Source organism: Pinus tabuliformis, chromosome 9 (assembly GCF_031772625.1).
Source record: "Pinus tabuliformis cultivar Carrire ecotype Pingquan chromosome 9, CPIR1, whole genome shotgun sequence".
Lineage (NCBI taxonomy): Eukaryota > Viridiplantae > Streptophyta > Pinopsida > Pinales > Pinaceae > Pinus > Pinus tabuliformis.
Genome location: NC_142307.1, coordinates 410026862 through 410044397, shown reverse-complemented (window position 1 = coordinate 410044397; position 17536 = coordinate 410026862). Strand labels below are relative to the sequence as shown.

The following is a 17536-nucleotide window of genomic DNA, read 5'->3' as shown; positions in this document are numbered from 1 at the left end:
CACTGCCTCGCCAGCCCTCATACAGCTTTTCTCCGGCCATTTCATTCTCACCTGCCTGACGTCAAGCATTCCTCAGCTGTACCCACACTCCTTATGCTTCTCCAAAACCTGCAAGCATCTCCACGTATTCTCCCTTCAGCTGCTCAATCAGCAAAGCTGCAAACCTGCACACATCAAGCAGTAAAAAACAAGAAATCGATTTTTGCTTGCAGCTGTGCATCCATCAGCCGTCCAGCAAACTTCTACGATTTTTTGCCGCCGACCTGCGCAAGAAAACCCAAACCCGTTGAACTCTCCTCCGCCGTCAGGGTTCGGACATTCCACACGGGCCAGGTATTTCACGTGTTTGGCGTGAGGTAATGCGTTGAGTGGTAAGGATCAAAGGTTTCGCGTGGGCATCAGGTAAATCTCTCTCAGCTCCAATACGATTCAAAGTATTCTGTAAGCGCTGGCAAATTTTTAGGGTGTCGATTCTCCTTTTTCGATTTCGATTTTAGCTTTTAGAATGTTATTTAGGCTTTGTTTTAATGCAATAGATTAATTTCGTTTTAGTTTTAAATTTATTTGAATATATAAAAATAAAAAAATCTCAAAAGTTTAGTCTTTAGTTTTTATTTAGTTTAGGTTTTAGATTTGAGCTCTTGTTTAGCCTTTTAGAATTACATTTTCAGTTTTTTTAGATTTTAATTTTAATTAAAATATAAAAATAAAAATCATAAAAAGTTTCAAAAGTTTAGTTTAACTCTTAGGACTTTGGTTTTAGATTTAGATTTAGGTTTATTTTGTTTAGTCGTTTTAGTTAAAAAAAAAATATAAAAAAAAAATAAAAAGTATATATATAAAAAATCATAAAAAAGTTTCTTTAGTTAAGTTTTAACTTTTCAAATAACATTTAAAAAAAATAAAAATATATATCCAAAAGCATAAAAAAGTTCTGATTTTCATTTTTGTCTTATGATTAGGATTTAGAGTTAAATTTCGATTTTCTTTTTTTTTATTTTTTATTTTATAACTTAGTGCATGTATATATTATTAGCCTAAGTTTGGTTTTGAATCCTTCTTTCTTTTAGTTAAATTTTAGCTTTGACATTTAGAATTTAAAGAGTTTAGTTTTACTTTACAAAAAAAAAATAAAATTGAAAAATCTTTTTGTTGTCTTTTTGTGATATTTTTCTATAGCTAAGTGCATTTAATGTTTATTTATAAGTTGGCTATGTGAAAGTGGTGGCGGCTAGCATTTAAATTTTATGATCTTTTAAAGCATTTAATTTTTCTTGAAGTTTAATCGCTGGATCATCGTTAAGGCGTTGTGCATTTGTGGAAAATCTTACATCACTTGGGTTTTTTGCTTATAAATGATTGTTAATCATGGAATTATAAAGTTCATATTCCTGCAGCTTTCGATAAACAATCGTTTAATCATTAACTCCATAAGGCACTGGTCTATTAACTTAATAAAATCATTTTAGTGCTGGTTGTCCTTCGTGTCTCCCAACCCAACTGATTCACAGTTGGTCATCCATTTTCCTATAGGGTCTACCCCCCTTAGCCGCGGGAGACAGGCTTAAACGGAGAGATCAGGGATCAGGTGACAGCCCCCGGTCTGAGGGTTGTCGTGACAATCTGTGCGACAACAAACACCAAGCCCTGTATGTACCTCAATGTTAGTGGCACCGATTGTTGAACTCCTCTATCATGAGTCATGACCCTTGTAAAAATGTACCCATCACTCAAACAAAGTCTTTATCTGACATGTTAAGCTTTTTGTATATTATTTTAATGCTTAGAGGGTGATGATGAGGATCCCAATATACGCAATCATTTTGATGATATGTACGTATTTATTGTAGCATGTTTTTTTTGGATTCTAGAGGTTATCTAGAGCCTCATTGTTGATGTATTTTTGGTTTAAAGATTGATTGCACTTGCTGTAATTTTGGTTATATGCACCCTTGCTATATATGAAAGAAAATTTGCGTGTATATAATGGTTTGGATTCATATGGATGTACATGAATATATATGTAGTTTTCTACAATTTTGTATATATATGTATTTTTTGTTTGACGGGTTTTTTGGTTCAAAATTTTTCCCCCTTTTTTTTTCATTTCTGGTTCGGTTCACATTTTTTGGCTTTACTAGTTCGACAAATAGTCTGGTTCTGATAACATTGAGCGGAATGACTTGACCCAAAATGTGACAACACTTATTTAAAGGAAAATTATGTACCCCATCGTATGACGAGGCAAAATGATAAAATTTATATTGTTATTAAGTGTTATTAGTTCATGGCATCATGCCTAGTGTTTACCACGTTCACGAAAAATAAGAAGCTACAATGCCCTTTCTAATTATCAAACCCATACATGAGAACATAACACACCATATAAAGTATAACAAACTAAATCAAAGTACCATGACTATGAGCATGAAAGCATGATGTACCATTTGCAAGTGCATGTATCATTTGAGGTGTAAGAAAAAGAAGTTGATATACCATGGTCGAAGAATTTGAAAGAATTGAGGATTGATGTGGAGTGAAATCATCATATATTTGAAGGAGAACAAGTTTGAGTTGGAGGATATGAGCAAGAGAGTTCATGCAAGCAGCAACACCACCTCCCATGAGAGGGCAATTTTGGAAGTAGTTTCCCTTAGGAGCAACACGGTCAAATACCTTATTCTGGGACATTTTTTGGTAGTTTTGGAAATTGTATATTAAGAAAAAGTGACCCAAGACAGCATGTATGAAATACTTTTTTCCTAGTCAACATTTGATCTCGTTAGAAATTAGGGCAACTTTGTTTGATGGAAAATTTTCCAGATCTTTATGTTTTGGAAATTAGCAATTTTCACTAGATTTTCTAACGTTGGACAAAGTGTAAAAGATAACAAATCGCTGACTTGCATGTTGTACAAAAGTTACCTGGAGCAGTGAAGGGCTAGTCTAAGAATTTCTGAGTGTTTGGAACCCCCATTGAGTGTCACAAGGGATATGTACCCCTTAGTTTTGATACTTTAAAGACCACTCTTCTCAAAAGTTCAAAGGAATGACAAATAAATTGGCTTCTAAAATTCTGCAATCGCTGAACATTCCAAATCTGCAAATCTGAACTGTACCAGCAAATCTGCAACCGCTGAACATTCCAATTGTTTTAATCAAACAGAAATTTTAGCCAGAGTGAATAAGTACATTGGCAGAAAGAAATAACATGAATTGTGAAGATGGTTTTAAACTAAGCCAATCCTGGAAACTTATCATCAATCACCTTTATACCAAATATGTGCCCACCTAATGAAGTCCTCTCTTTCTGTTAACTACGCCCCTGCTCCCCCCACTTCATTTCTTATTCCTTTGTGTTGGCAGCTCTTTGGTTGTTTTCTTTTTCCTTGTCTTTGATTCTCCTCTCCTTTATCTCTCCTCCTTGCTCTTTCTCTTCTTCTTTTTTTAATGTCATTTTGTGCTTCATCCCATTCTCTTTGTTTCTCCTTTTCACTCCTTTTTTGTTACCCTCCTCCCCTCATCAACTCTTTTAGTTGTCTTTATTTCCATCTTCTTTGCATTTCCTTTTAAATTTTCTTGTTTCTCTCTGTCACTTTTTCCATTTTCTCTTTCCATTTACTTTTTCATTCCATTTCTTTTTTATTTTCTCTTCCTCTTTGTTCCCCGTTTTTCTATTCTTATATATCTCTCTTCTTCCCTTATTTATTTTCTTGCATTTTATTTCCTATTTGTTTCACTTACTTTATTTCTTTTCCCCCATTCATTGCTTCCCCGTTTGAACCTTTCACTTCCCTTCCTAGTTCATTTTATCTCTATACCTTTTTTTGTGAAAATTCGAGAATCCCACCTGAATCTACTACTGCAGCAACTGATTAAACTTCTCCTATTTGTTAATTACTGAAACAAATTATTTACTGCTTCCTACAACAAATATTGAAGCTAATACCATTGCAACCTTCACTTTATTAATTAATTTGCCCAAAACAAGAACATATTAATAGAGAAAGATACACACAAGTGACACAGTTTTTTTGGACAAATGTCCCTGGAAAAACCCAATGCGAGAAAACGAGTGCAACAGATCCGAGGGTTTTTATTATTATGCAGAAGTATTTTGAATACAACTCTGGATGCCCTCCCTGCAATCGAATTACAGAGAAAATCACTTGGCAAGAAAGACTGGTGAGATTACCTCACTCAACACTGCTGATCTTGACTAATCTGGTAGCTAAACTGCGAGTTCCCCGGTTACATCTGCGCTGTCCCTGTGTGGCCCCTGCGTCAGCCCAACTGAGAGTCGATCTACCTTCAGGAGCCTTTTCCAGCCCTCCCGACTCAGAAATGTCAACTCCTTCAACAAATTTGGACCTCTGCGCTCGAAGCTGCTGCGCTGCTCTACGTGGGGCTTGCGTGAGCCCTTCCTGGCTCTGCATCACCCTCTCTGCCCTCTGCGCTGCCTCCTCTATGTGTCTTTTTGCCTCTCTACTGAGTATTCTTGGCTCTGGAGAAGATCCTCTAGCCAAAACTCTCTCTGCCCCTCTCTGCAACAACTCACTATCGAAATTATTTCAGTAGTTGCTTTGCTTTAGAAAATCGAACTTCTGAACTCTGTGTGTCTTCCAAGCGACCCTCAAGCCTCCTTCAATAATCTTCTAGTTGAAATTCAACAACCCAGATTAAAAGCTAATCAATGGCTAAGATCATTTCTGCTTGATCCTTGTCTTCTTCTAGAAGTTACACCCACAGTTTATATTAATACCCTTTAATTATTTTATTTTCCTAAGTTTAGACTTAGGGTCCCTTAAAAAATAATTAATTATTTTAATAAAACTGTTTCTGGGTGAAATTTCCCAAAATGCTTTTTGGATTCTTTGGAATACATGTGGCCAAGCCTCTTTGCAAAATTTGAGACTTAGAGCACATCCGATGCTACTAGAAATCAACACTCCCTCTTAGCGAGGAATGTAACCTAGTAATGCAACCTGTTGAAGCATCACTCTATTCTGTAACATCTCCCTCTGTGTTGCTAATGTCTGGCATGCTGTCCACCAACCACTGCGTAAACGCTGCATCTGTACTATTGCTGACCCTGCCACTCTCAACACTACATCCGTACTGCAATTCCCTCTGAAATTCTGCATCCTTGTTGCTGCTGGTATTGCCATTGCATTGGAAACTGCTACTGCTACTGCCTCAACAATGGAAAAACATCCCAAATTACTGAACTAACTATGTTCAGTATGATACCATGTGAATGTTGGAGCTTGACTGCTGCTAGTGTCTGCGCTGACCCTCTAAATCTTCTGCGTTGTTGCTGACTACTGCACTGTGCCATCTGCACTGCTACCAACTCTGCTTTGTGCGACTCAGTCTCTGCTGCTCCTAGCCACTGCAATTGTCTCTCCGACACTAGTCCATCCTGTTACTTTTGACTTGGGCTCCCATATCAAGGTATTGATCCAAGATGTGGGCTCCTCAAGGATCATGCCCATCTGTAGCTATTTCCAACTACAACTCCAAATCAACCCACCTCGGAAGATCCCTGATACAACATAGACAACGCATGCCACATATCCTTAGCAGTCCCTCTGCTAGCGATGTGATAGACTACATGATCCTTCACTCAATCGAGGATCATTCTCTTTGCCTTCACCATTTCTACCTTGTACTTCCTCAGCAGATTTGCATTTGCAGGCACAACCACCAAGCTGTCGACATATGTCTTGAGGGCATGTTCATATAGAAGGAATGGCATTCTTGCCTTCTCGATGACATAGTTGGATGCTCCGTCTAATCTATCCTGATCCCTTAAGCCACTAGTTGTCATCTCTGCCACGGAAATCTGTCGAACTGCTCCTCTCTGCTTCTTATTGCTGCTGCTCAGCCAATAAGAGAACGGACTTCTTCGCGGGAAGTCTACTGAGGAAAGGTTCCCTCACTGTGCTTCTCTTCTCTTCAAACATCTTTCTGCTCAGCAAAATGGCTTGCAGAAAAACTGTGTCCCACCAACTCCTCCTCATGCTGAGGCTTCAGCGTTGCTCCCTCTACCACAACAAGATTTCGATCTGGAAGTCCTTCTCTCTGTCGACTCACTCAGAGAGAGACTGCCTCAAAATTCTGCCCTCTGGATTGCACTGCGCAAACCCTCTGGGGTTTCGAATTGCTGCCTCCTGTAGCTATTTCAATCTCCCTCTTCTTCTCAGCACTGGGTTCTCTAGCACTGTTCTTCATGCTTCACCTGCACTAGCTCTGATACCATGTGAAAATTCGAGAATCCCACCCAAATCTACTACTGTAGCAATTGATTAAACTTCTCTTATTTTGTTAATTACTGAAACAAATTATTTACTGCTTCTATAACAAATATCGAAGCTAATACAACTGCAACCTTTAATTAATTAATTAATTTGCCCAAAACAAGAACATATTAATAGAGAAAGATACACACAAGTGACAGTATTTTTTGGACAAATGTCCCCGGAAAAACTCAATGCGGGAAAACTGGTGATGCAGATCTGAGGGTTTTTATTATTATGCAGAAGTATTTTGAATACAACTCTGGATGCCCTCCTCCCTGCAATCCAGTTACAGAGAAAATCACTTGGCAAGAAAGACTGGTGAGATTACCTCACTCAACATTGTTGATCTCGGCTAATCCAGTAGCTGAATTGCGAGTTCCCCGGCTACCTCTGCACTGTCCCTGTGTGGCCCCTGCATCAGCCTCTAAGTGATTGTATCAACCCAATTGAGAATTGATCTGCCTTCAGGAGCCTTTGCCAGCCCTCCCGGCTTAGAAACGTCATCTCCTTCAGCAAATTTGGACCTATGCGTTGGAAGTTACTGCACTGCTCTACGTGGGGCCTGCGTGAGCCCTTCTTGGCTCTACGTCACCCTCTCTGCCCTCTGCGCTGCCTCCTCTGTGTGTCTTTCTACCTCTTTGCTGAGTATTCTTGGCTCTGGAGAAGATCCTCGACCCAAAACTCTCTCTGCCCCTCTCTGCAACAACTCACTATCAAAATTATCTTGGTAGTTGTTTTGCTTTAGAAAAATCGAACTTCTGAACTCTGTGTGTGTCTTCCAAGTGACCCTCAAGCTTCCTTAAATAATCTTCTCGTTGACATTCAACGACACAGATTAGAAGCTAATCACTGGCTAAAATTCTTTCTGCTTAATCCTCATCTTCTTCTAGAAGTTACACCCACAATTTATATTAATACCCGTTAATTATTTTATTTTCATAAATTTAGACTTAGGGTCCCTTTAAAAATAATTAATTGTTTTAATAAAACTGTCTATGAGTGAAATTTCCCAAAACACTTTCTGAGTTCTTTGGAATACATGCGCCCAAGCCTCCATACAAAATTTGAAACTTAGAGCACATCCGATTCTACCAGAAATCAACATGTTTACCCTAAATTATAAGTTTCATTTTATCTTATATTTCATTTTCCTTCATATTTCGTTTATTCTCTTAAATTTCTCCTTGTTTGTTCAGATGGTAATTGGTTTCTTCTTATTCTTTTTCTCCTCTTATTTCGTTCATTCTCTTAAGTATCTTCTTCTAGAAGTTACACCCATAGTTTATATTAATACCCGTTAATTATTTTATTTTCATAAGTTTAGACTTAGGGTCCCTTTAAAAATAATTAATTGTTTTAATAAAACTGTTTATAGGTGAAATTTCCCAAAACGCTTTCTGAGTTCTTTGGAATACATGTGCCCAAGCCTCCCTGCAAAATTTGAAACTTAGAGCACATCCGATGCTACCAGAAATCAACATGCTTACCCTAAATTATAAGTTTCATTTCATCTTATATTTGATTTTCCTTCATATTTCGTTTATTCTCTTAAATATCTCCTTGTTTGTTTAGATGGTAATTGGTTTCTTCTTATTCCTTTTCTCCTCTTATTTCGTTTATTCTCTTAAATTTCTTCTTCTAGAAGTTACACCCACAGTTTATATCAATACCCGTTAATTATTTTATTTTCATAAGTTTAGACTTAGTGTCCCTTTAAAAATAATTAATTGTTTTAATAAAACTGTTTATGGGTGAAATTTCCCAAAACACTTTTTGAGTTCTTTGGAATACATGTGCCCAAGCCTCCCTGCAAAATTTGAAACTTAGAGCACATCCGATGCTACCAGAAATCAACATGTTTACCCTAAATTATAAGTTTTATTTCATCTTATATTTGATTTTCCTTCATATTTCGTTTATTCTCTTAAATATCTCCTTGTTTGTTTAGATGGTAATTGGTTTCTTCTTATTCCTTTTCTCCTCTTATTTTCTTTTTGTTTTGTATTTTCCTTTTCTTTCCATTATTCTTATTATTTACTTTTTTCTCTTTCTTTTTATTTTTATTTATCATTTTTTCTAATTCCTGTTCTCTCCTATATAGTCTTGTTTCCTTTATCTTCAGCAGCGTTGTTCTCTGTCTTTCTGCAATTTCCCTGAGGATGGGTGAGCTTGAATCGTCTGATTAAAACTCCAAAAAATATGATAAGATGAGCAAATGCGAAAACCCCTACTCTACAAATTGGCTTCTATCAAAGTCTTGGAAACACACATGTTGCACATTTTTAATCGATGACAGGCCAGATATGTGTCAAAGTTCATTGATTAATGCATTGGTTTATTGCCCTCAAGGTATCATATGTCACTGATTAATGCATTCGTATGCTTTGCCATATTAAGTAGGTAAACAATTTCAATAACCTAGCATAATGGTAATGCCTTTCTTGAGTGTGAGCATCTGAAATTAATCATATTTGAAGTAGGTAATTTTAGAAAGAACTTGTCTTGTATTGAAGAACCTACACCCATTTAATTTTGATCAAGTGTGTTCCCTATATTTCTGTTCTGTGAATTGGCACTGCGAAAAATAGTTATGTTTTTGCATGGATCACAACTGATTGTTTGCTCCCTTGTTTTTTTTTTGGCCACGAGAGTTTGTATCAATTCTTGTATCTCCCTAGTCAATTATTAGGTTTTAAATTGGATTTAATTAATGGTATCATGTATGGCTGTTCATGCAGACGTGCTGTTGTGGAGGAATTAACTAGTTTAGGAGCTGCTGTTTATACATGTGCGCGTACAGAGAAGGATCTTAATGAATGTTTGACTCAGTGGAAGGAATCCGGGCTGCAGGTTGATGGTACAGTCTGTGATTTATCATCTCGTTCAGCACGAGAGGAGCTGATTGAAAAATGTTCTTCGTTTTGCAATGGGAAACTCAATATGTTGGTATGTATGTGAATAGTTGTTCACAGTTCGATTTAAGAAGTTCTATCTCCAACTGCCATGCTTTTCTTACTTCTTTCTTTCTAGCTATTAACTCCAAGATTACTTGCGATCTTTTTGGTTTCGCTCAGGCTGATTGGTATTTGGTGGTTTGCACCCTGTTTGCAATGCAAGCAATGAAACATCTACAACATCACTCTAATTAACAAACAAAATTGACATACATAAAGAGAACCATGAATGACAGTTTTACTCACAAACGTGGACAGCAATACACATAGGATTGAGAAAGAGTGGTTCATACGTTTATTATTTGGTGATGGAATGTCTCGTTACATAGTGCAGAAGAGGAGTATGTTCAATAACTCCAAAATACCTAATCATTTAACTAATATATTAACTACTACATTAAATAAATCATTATTACATCACTTTATTATACTCCCAACTTCCAAGTCCTGATTGATATGTCTAGTTCTACGCCAGCTCTCATCATTTCCCTGCTCAGAAGTTAGGCGTTCTCAACACGCTGGCTACTCGTGCATTAAGAATCTCTGATGAGAAAAACTTAGCAAAGGAGAAGGCTCATCTCTTGGATGTCTTTGTTAAAAATGGTTACAGTAGACACCTAGGTCAAAAAGCCTTCCTCAAGGCCCGGAAGGAGCCCTCTGTCCAAAAAGATCCTAAAGACCGGATCCTGGGTGTACACCTCCCCTACATCCAAGGAACCACTGATAGGATCGCCAGGATTCTTAAGAGGCATAATATTCCCTCGACCTTTAGACCTCTTAACACCATCCGTAGCTCGCTGAGATCTGTTAAAGATCCTGTCGACCCTAAAGACATGAAAGGGGTCTATGTCATTCCCTGTTCCTGCGGGGCCCCATACATTGGTGAAACTGGTCGCTCAATTAATCAAAGGATCAGTGAGCATGCAGCAGACTTGAGGCATGGTAGGGCCAAGTCCTTAGCCCATGCTGAGTATGCCGAGAAAACTAAACATCAATTCTGTATCGAAGAGGCTCAAGTTATCGCAAGAGTGGCGCAATTTCACCATCGTAAATTGAGGGAAGCCCTTGAGATCGAAAAAATACCTTTGAATCTCAATAGGGATGACGGCTGGAAGATTAGTAGGTGTTGGATCCCAGCCCTTTTACCTTAGCCTCTTCTTCGCCTGACCCCTCTCTGTTTGTTTAGCTGGTCGTTGTTTTCTCTTGATATCATTGGTTTAGTAATAGTAATATCACTCTTTTAATTATTCACCCTAGACCTGGATTATTAATAATTAACTATTGCAATTTTATTCATTTCACTCATATATTAAAAAAAATAAAATAAAATAAAAATAATAATTTTACCTGAGACTAATATTATTAATATTAATTGGAAATTAACATTATAATATTAGCTTGGAGTTAATCTTATAATATTACTAAAGGTTATTACAATAATATATTATATTACTATTAATGACAATATTTTAATAATTTGATATAAAAATGAAAATAATAATAATAATAAATAAATAAATAAAAATTAATAATAATAATAATAATAATAATAATAGAATATAAAAATAAAATATAAATTACCCTAATCTATTATTGATAATAATATTTAAAAAAAATATAATTTAAAATTAATATAGTAATATTAGCTTGAAGTTAATATAATACAATAATATTACTGTAAATAAATAAATAAATAAATAGTTAATTAATTAAATAATAATAATAATAAAAATAATAAAAATAAATATATATATATATATTTATTTATTTATTTATATTTATATATTATAACCGTTAAAGGACTTTTTAACCGTTGCCTGTTCATATAGCCGTTGAAGGACCTGCATACTCTATTTAACGGATTGCTCAGATTTGTTCCTCAACTTGTCCTGACGATGAACCACACTAGTTGGTTCGAAACGCGTTGACAAATGATTCTCTATGTGATTTTGCTGAAATCTCTAACAATCAAGTATGGATCACAGAAGTCTAAACTCTTTAATAATGTCTAGTTCTAATTATGATGCTTGTCTCTATTACCTTACCATTATAGTCATTCTAGAATAAAGTGGTGTCGCCCCAAGGACTTGACACTTTAATCCAAAACCCATGTACACACTATAGTCCAGCCAAACAAATGAAAAGGGGAAATCAGCTTCACTTTTTGAGCTTGACGTGCTTAATGCATGTGTTAGAAGCAGTGTTGCAAAAGTTGGACTTTGGAATAAATCAGCAAGGGCCCTGAAATTGAGAAAATCGTAAAACTTGGTGGAAAATCGAAAAAGTTTGCAAAAACTTGGCAAAATTAAGAAAGTGCAAAAATATTCATTTTTTTCCCTTTTTTTTAGCATCTAAAGTTCCACAACAGCTTTGCCACATAAATATGAAAAGAAAACTAATATATGAGATGCATAAGAAATCTATAATACATTAACTAGTACATTAAATAAATCATTATTACATCACTTTATTATTAAGACTGTATTATACTCCTAAGTCCTGATTGATATGTCGAGTTCTAATTATGATGCTTGTCTCTATTACCTTACCATTATAGTCATTCTAGAATAAAGTGGTGTCACCCCAAGGACTTGCCACATTAATCCAAAACCCCTGTACACACTATAGTCCAGCCAATCAAATGAAAAGGGGAAATCAGCTTCACTTTTTGAGCTTGATGTGCTTAATGCATGTGTTAGAAGCAGTGTTGCAAAAATTGGACTATGGAATAAATTGGTAAGGGTCCTAAAATTGAAAAAATCGTAAAAGTCGGGGGAAAATCGAAAAAGTTTGCAAAAACTTGGCAAAATTAAGAAAGTGTAAAAATATTCATTTTTTTCCCATTTTTTAGCATCTAAAGTTCCACAACAGCATTGTCACATAAATATGAGAAGAAAACTAATATATAATATGTATAAGAAGTCTAGTGCTACATCACATATCAACAACGAATCAAGTCCTTAATCTTGAGTCCTGACTCAACCTCAAGAGTCAAAATATAAAAAAAAATATAATAAATGTATCTCATCATGATGAGTCATCTAGATGTCAAAAACTAGTGAGTCACTGAGTTCCTCTGTTGATCAGTGGTTGTTATTGATGTCAACCCAAGCAGCATCAAGGGATACCTTGAGCTTGCATGGGCATTTGGACTTGACAACTTACTCTATTTTGAGTTAAGGATCTTCTAGATGGATTCTACTGGTCGAGATTTTTTCGTTGATATATGGCACGCCAAGTAATTCTTCACGGTTTGAGAGATATTCATGTTTGAAGTTAGTAACCCTAGTTAGTGGGTTAAAAACTTATGGGGTTGTGGCATGGCATTCATAATTGGTTGTCATCATTGAATAGTCTAATCAATAAATTTTTTTTGCTCCTAAAATCCCTCCAACATTCACTTGTTGAGGACCCTCTCAACTCAAGACATTCATATAAATAATGACCCTCATATCCTCCTCTAGTAGGGATTTTGTGGCTTCAAACAGGTCATCGTGGAATTTTCGCTATAACTTTTTTTTTTGCGAAGCTTCAGAAGCTGAAATTAAAACCCATTTGAGCTGAAATCTTGATGAACCTCGTGACCGAATTTTAGATCTTGGTTCGCTATATTTTCGGAGATATGATCTGAGGAAGTTAGGGTTTTTGCAGGCTCCCGAATTCCATGTCAAACATGTGACGTTGGGAAAATCGTCATAACTTTCTCTCTGAGCATTGGATTCAAATTTCATAAATAGTCACAGAAAGAGGACAGACTGTAGTTTGTTGAGTAGCGTTTTTAGGGCCGAAGGTCGCAACAGTGACACGTGGCACTTCGTACAAGTTCGCTCTATTGAACCAGTCTATAATCAGGTCATCGTGGGAGATTGAGCATAACTCTTTCTTGAAGAATCCAATATTGATCAGACCTGTGGGGTTGGAAAGAGGACTCAGAGGGCTACCACAAGATGAAATTTCAGACCTTGGAGATTCGAAATTACATAGATACAACAAATTCAATATCGAGCTCCTAGAAGGCAAGAAAAAGCATGCATTCAAGGATCATTGCAGTAAGGACCACACATCAACAGTCAAGGGTAAGTCTCCTACAGCAAGGCATGTATGATTGGTGTTTACATTTGAAATATGAGTATCATCTCTGACATATGTTTTTGTAGGTCAACATAAGTACATATAGGGTCTCGGTTATATCTCTATGTCTCTATATGTCACAGTTAGTTTTGATACCACATTTCAGATGTCCTATTCTTGATACTACACATTTCATGCTACACATTCTTGATGCTACACCAAGTTTGCTAAATCTATATGATGTTGTAAGTCATGTTACTTGTATTGTCATAGTTGGTAGAATGGTCTCTGTTGTTGTACTTAGAACTTGGTCCATCACAAGTCTAGGGTCTGTCATTAGTTTTTATTGTATTCACATTAGGTCAGTTTTGGATATAGTCTTGCATAGTGTCCAGGCCTATATCAAGAGTGGGAGTCTTTGTCTACTGCTGCAACAAGTCAACAACAAAAGTGACAAGCACACGTCAGGTACGCATTGTAATTTTAATTTGTATTTATTCATTATTATGCACTTACATGTGTTTTGCAGGTAGAGGTAAGTTGAAGGGTATTTTGTTTTGTTTTGGGATTGGTTTCGCTGGGAAAATTTTGCATGCAGGTAGAATAAGATTCAAGTACAACTTCAAGCAAGAATTCAAGAGCAGAAGTATCAAATCAAAGGAAGCATTGCAACGGGACATCCTTTGAAGACATGACATTCATCCATATATTGTGAAGAAGTGTCAAGGCCAAGAGTCATCATTGGAAGAGTCATTATTGTAAAAGAGTCAATCTGCCTAGAGTTGAAAAGGTATAATTGGAAGGTATAGGAGTCTCTGTTGGGATGATGTCATGGTTGGGTTGCAGTTCATAGTGTGATTGGGTGTTCGGTCAAAATCATTGTAAATCATATTGTATCGTGGATCGTTGTCCCTGGTACGAGAATCCACACTTTTGTCTCCTTTCAGTCATTATAGGGTGGCAGGGAGGTGCTACGCTAGTGCATGAAGTCGCCTACATGTTGGAGCCTGTGAACACTTCAAGGTGGTAGGTTGGTCTAGGATTTTGGGGCATCCATTCAGTGGATGTTAAGTTTAGGTATGTTCTATGCTTAGAGAAAATTTACTTCAATTTGCCATATTAGCTCAATATCAATTCCAGATTAGCAATCACATTTAACAAGATAGTAAAATGCAGATAGAACATAAACATAAATCGCAGAAAACAAGCCAAGACAAGAGGAGACAAGATGTGGCACCAGCGAGGGACAAACCCCAATGTGGGGAAACCCTTTATCAATTTTTCTTATGTTCTTCAATAGTTCAACAGAGAGAGAGATAGTACATATACATTAGAAGTCAACATTATGACTTGCCAAAATAAGAGTAGAGATCTTCTTTAAGAAGATGACACATGAGCTAGCAGATCTGAACTCAGGTGATTCCATCACCATGCTGTACCTATCATTGTGCTACACCATGCTACTCCCATCATCATTGTGCATCATCAATTTGTTTCACCATGCTGCACCCATCATCACTGTGCATCATCAATGTGTTGCACCATGCTGCACCCATCGTCACTGTTCATCATCAATGTGCTGCACCATGTTGCACCCATCATCACTGTTCATCATCAATGTGCTGCATCCATCATCATTGTGCATCATCAATGTGCTGCACCATGCTGCACCCATCATCACTGTTCATCATCAATTGGAACAACGCCATACAACCCTCTAATAGTCTGAGATCTCAGCAATATTACAGACAACTCCATACATAATGCTAATGATATTGGTCCTTAAATTTCTCACAAAGTGACCCAATCAGACTTTACGCAACAGCCCTATTGTATACTTCTGCCCAACATAACATACCCAAACAAAAATGCTGCTGTTTGGAGCCTCCGTTAGCTGCATATAAAACACTTATTGATAGCATCCTAGTGCACCCTAAGTGCTGCGGTTAGGAGCCTCCTCTAACTGTTGTGTGTTTCCTAATATAGCGTGAAAGGATCCCCTTTTACTGTGGGTTAGATCTCCCTTTGAGGACTACGGTTATGGATCTTCCTTTTGCTGCATATAGAGGCTCCCTCTATAGTGAATGGAAGCCACTATCATGACTACGTTAAGTGCCTCTTCTTGCTGCATATACAACGTATTATGCAATCATTTAGAAGTGGTTAGGGCTTCTCCATACCAGCGTTAAGGCTAGCTTCATGGACTGTAATTTAGGGCAGCGTAGGTCTCTTTAGGACAACATTAAGCTTCTTCATGGCAGCGTAGAGCTTCTCCATGATAGTGTTAGGCTTCTCCACATTAGGGCAGCGTAGAATTTCTTTAGGACAACATTAAGCTTCTTCATGTTTAGGCAGCGTAGAGCCTTCTTTCTCATGACAACATCTAGATCTAGGGCTTCTTAGAACAACGTATTCCCTTAGGATCTTCTTCCTTCCACCAAAACCCAAACAAGTGGAGAGAAAGAGATCACATGAGATGAGTGACTAAATGACTTGCAAGCCACCTCTTTTTATAGTAAAACGTTGAGCACAAGTGGGGGCAATTTGGTTGTTGGCCAACCTTGATGAATTGTCCCATAACACGAATAAATTCATATCTTCGTGAATACATGTCGGAATCGGATGATCTTTAGATCAATCCTACACCTCTCGAAGAGAGGAATCCAACAAAAATTTCAACTGCCATAAATAATATGAGCCACATGGAGTTTGGCCCTAGTTGCCAATTTTAACACTCCCTCTCAACTAATCCATCTGCCAGAACTGTACTATCTCTTCCATCAGTGCCCTGCACTGCTCTGCTCTGTTTTGCTGAACTAAGAAGAAGGAGAAGAAGAAGAAGAAGAAGTGATCGAGAATGTATCGTACAATCCTCTATTGACCTGAAGTCAGTCCCATATAACATAGAGTGTCTCATACCACTCTTATTGACCCAAAGTCAGTCCCAACGAAGAGAGTGTGTCATACCACTCTTATTGATCCAAAATCAGTTCCAAATAAAGAGTGTGTATCATACCACTCTCACTGATCCGAAATCAATTCCAAAAGAGAGAGTTATATCACTCTTACTTACCCGAAGTCAATTCCAATTGATCCCAGATCAATATCATCCTATCATAGGGAGTATGGTAGTAACACGATGCGTCCATCAGTACTACTATGGTCCCTATCCTCATTTACCTGCTCATTGGTCAGATGAGAGGTACTTCCCATGAGTCCCAGATTGCATGGGTAGGATGTCTCGGCAGGAGAAGGATGAACCACTCATCCTGATTCCTGCCTACATGTCGCCAAAGGTATCCCAAGGGAAGGTTGAACCACTCACCCTGTACACAACAAATCACTAGGGGAAGGTTGAACCACTCACCCTATGACCGTGTCTCAACAAGAGAAGGATGAACCACTCAACCTGCCTACGTAGCAAATCACTAGGGGAAGGCTAAACCACTCACCCTATGGTTTCTCATCGCTCCAAGATGTACCCCCAAGCCCTCGAAGCTCCCAGAGCTCAATGTCCATATCATATAGGACCCTTAGGAGAGAGTCTCTCCACGACCCCTATTCGTTCTCAGAAAGTCACTAATTTGACCTTTCCCAGGGGCTTCGACAAAATGTCGGCGACCTGCACATCAGTCCCAATGTGATGGAGCCTTCTTGCTCCTCGATGTACCATATCCCAGATAAAATGGTACATGATGTCTATATGCTTGGAGCGATCATAGAATACAAGATTCCTCAACAATTGAATCCTGCTCTGGTTGTCACAAAAGATCACGGTGGTATCCAGCATGTGTCCAAACATCTCATTGAAGAGCTTCCTCAACCAGGCAGCTTCATACGAGGACATACTCATAGCTATGTATTCGGTCTCAATGGTGTTCAAAGCAATCGACTTCTGCTTCATGCTCATCTAGGATATCGTAGCAGAACTCAAAGAGAACCAGCACCCAAAAGTGCTCTTGCGATCCTCCACACTGCCTGCCCAGTCAGCATTCGAATAATCATGCAACTTCACATTTTCGGCAGTGTATCTCAATCCATGAGAGATTGTGCCCCAAAGATATCTCAGAAGATTCTTGGCACCAATCTAGTGAGGCTCAACCATATATGAGCTCAACATGCTAACTGCAAAACATATATCTAGACGGGAGTTCACCAAGAACATCAATGCTAGAATGAGTTTATGAAACTCAGAGGCATTTCCCAAAT

The 17536-nt window shown here is 37.6% G+C and overlaps 1 protein-coding gene across 1 annotated transcript in view; it reads left to right on the top strand.

Moving 5' to 3' along the window:
- Window positions 1-17536, top strand: part of LOC149148901 (tropinone reductase homolog At5g06060-like) — a 250140-nt gene that overhangs the window by 78899 nt on the left and 153705 nt on the right. Inside the window, exon 2 of the mRNA XM_089437917.1 lies at window positions 9041-9248. Within this exon, the coding sequence (XP_089294043.1) occupies window positions 9041-9248 (208 nt within the window). The remainder of the gene's footprint in view (window positions 1-9040; window positions 9249-17536) is intronic.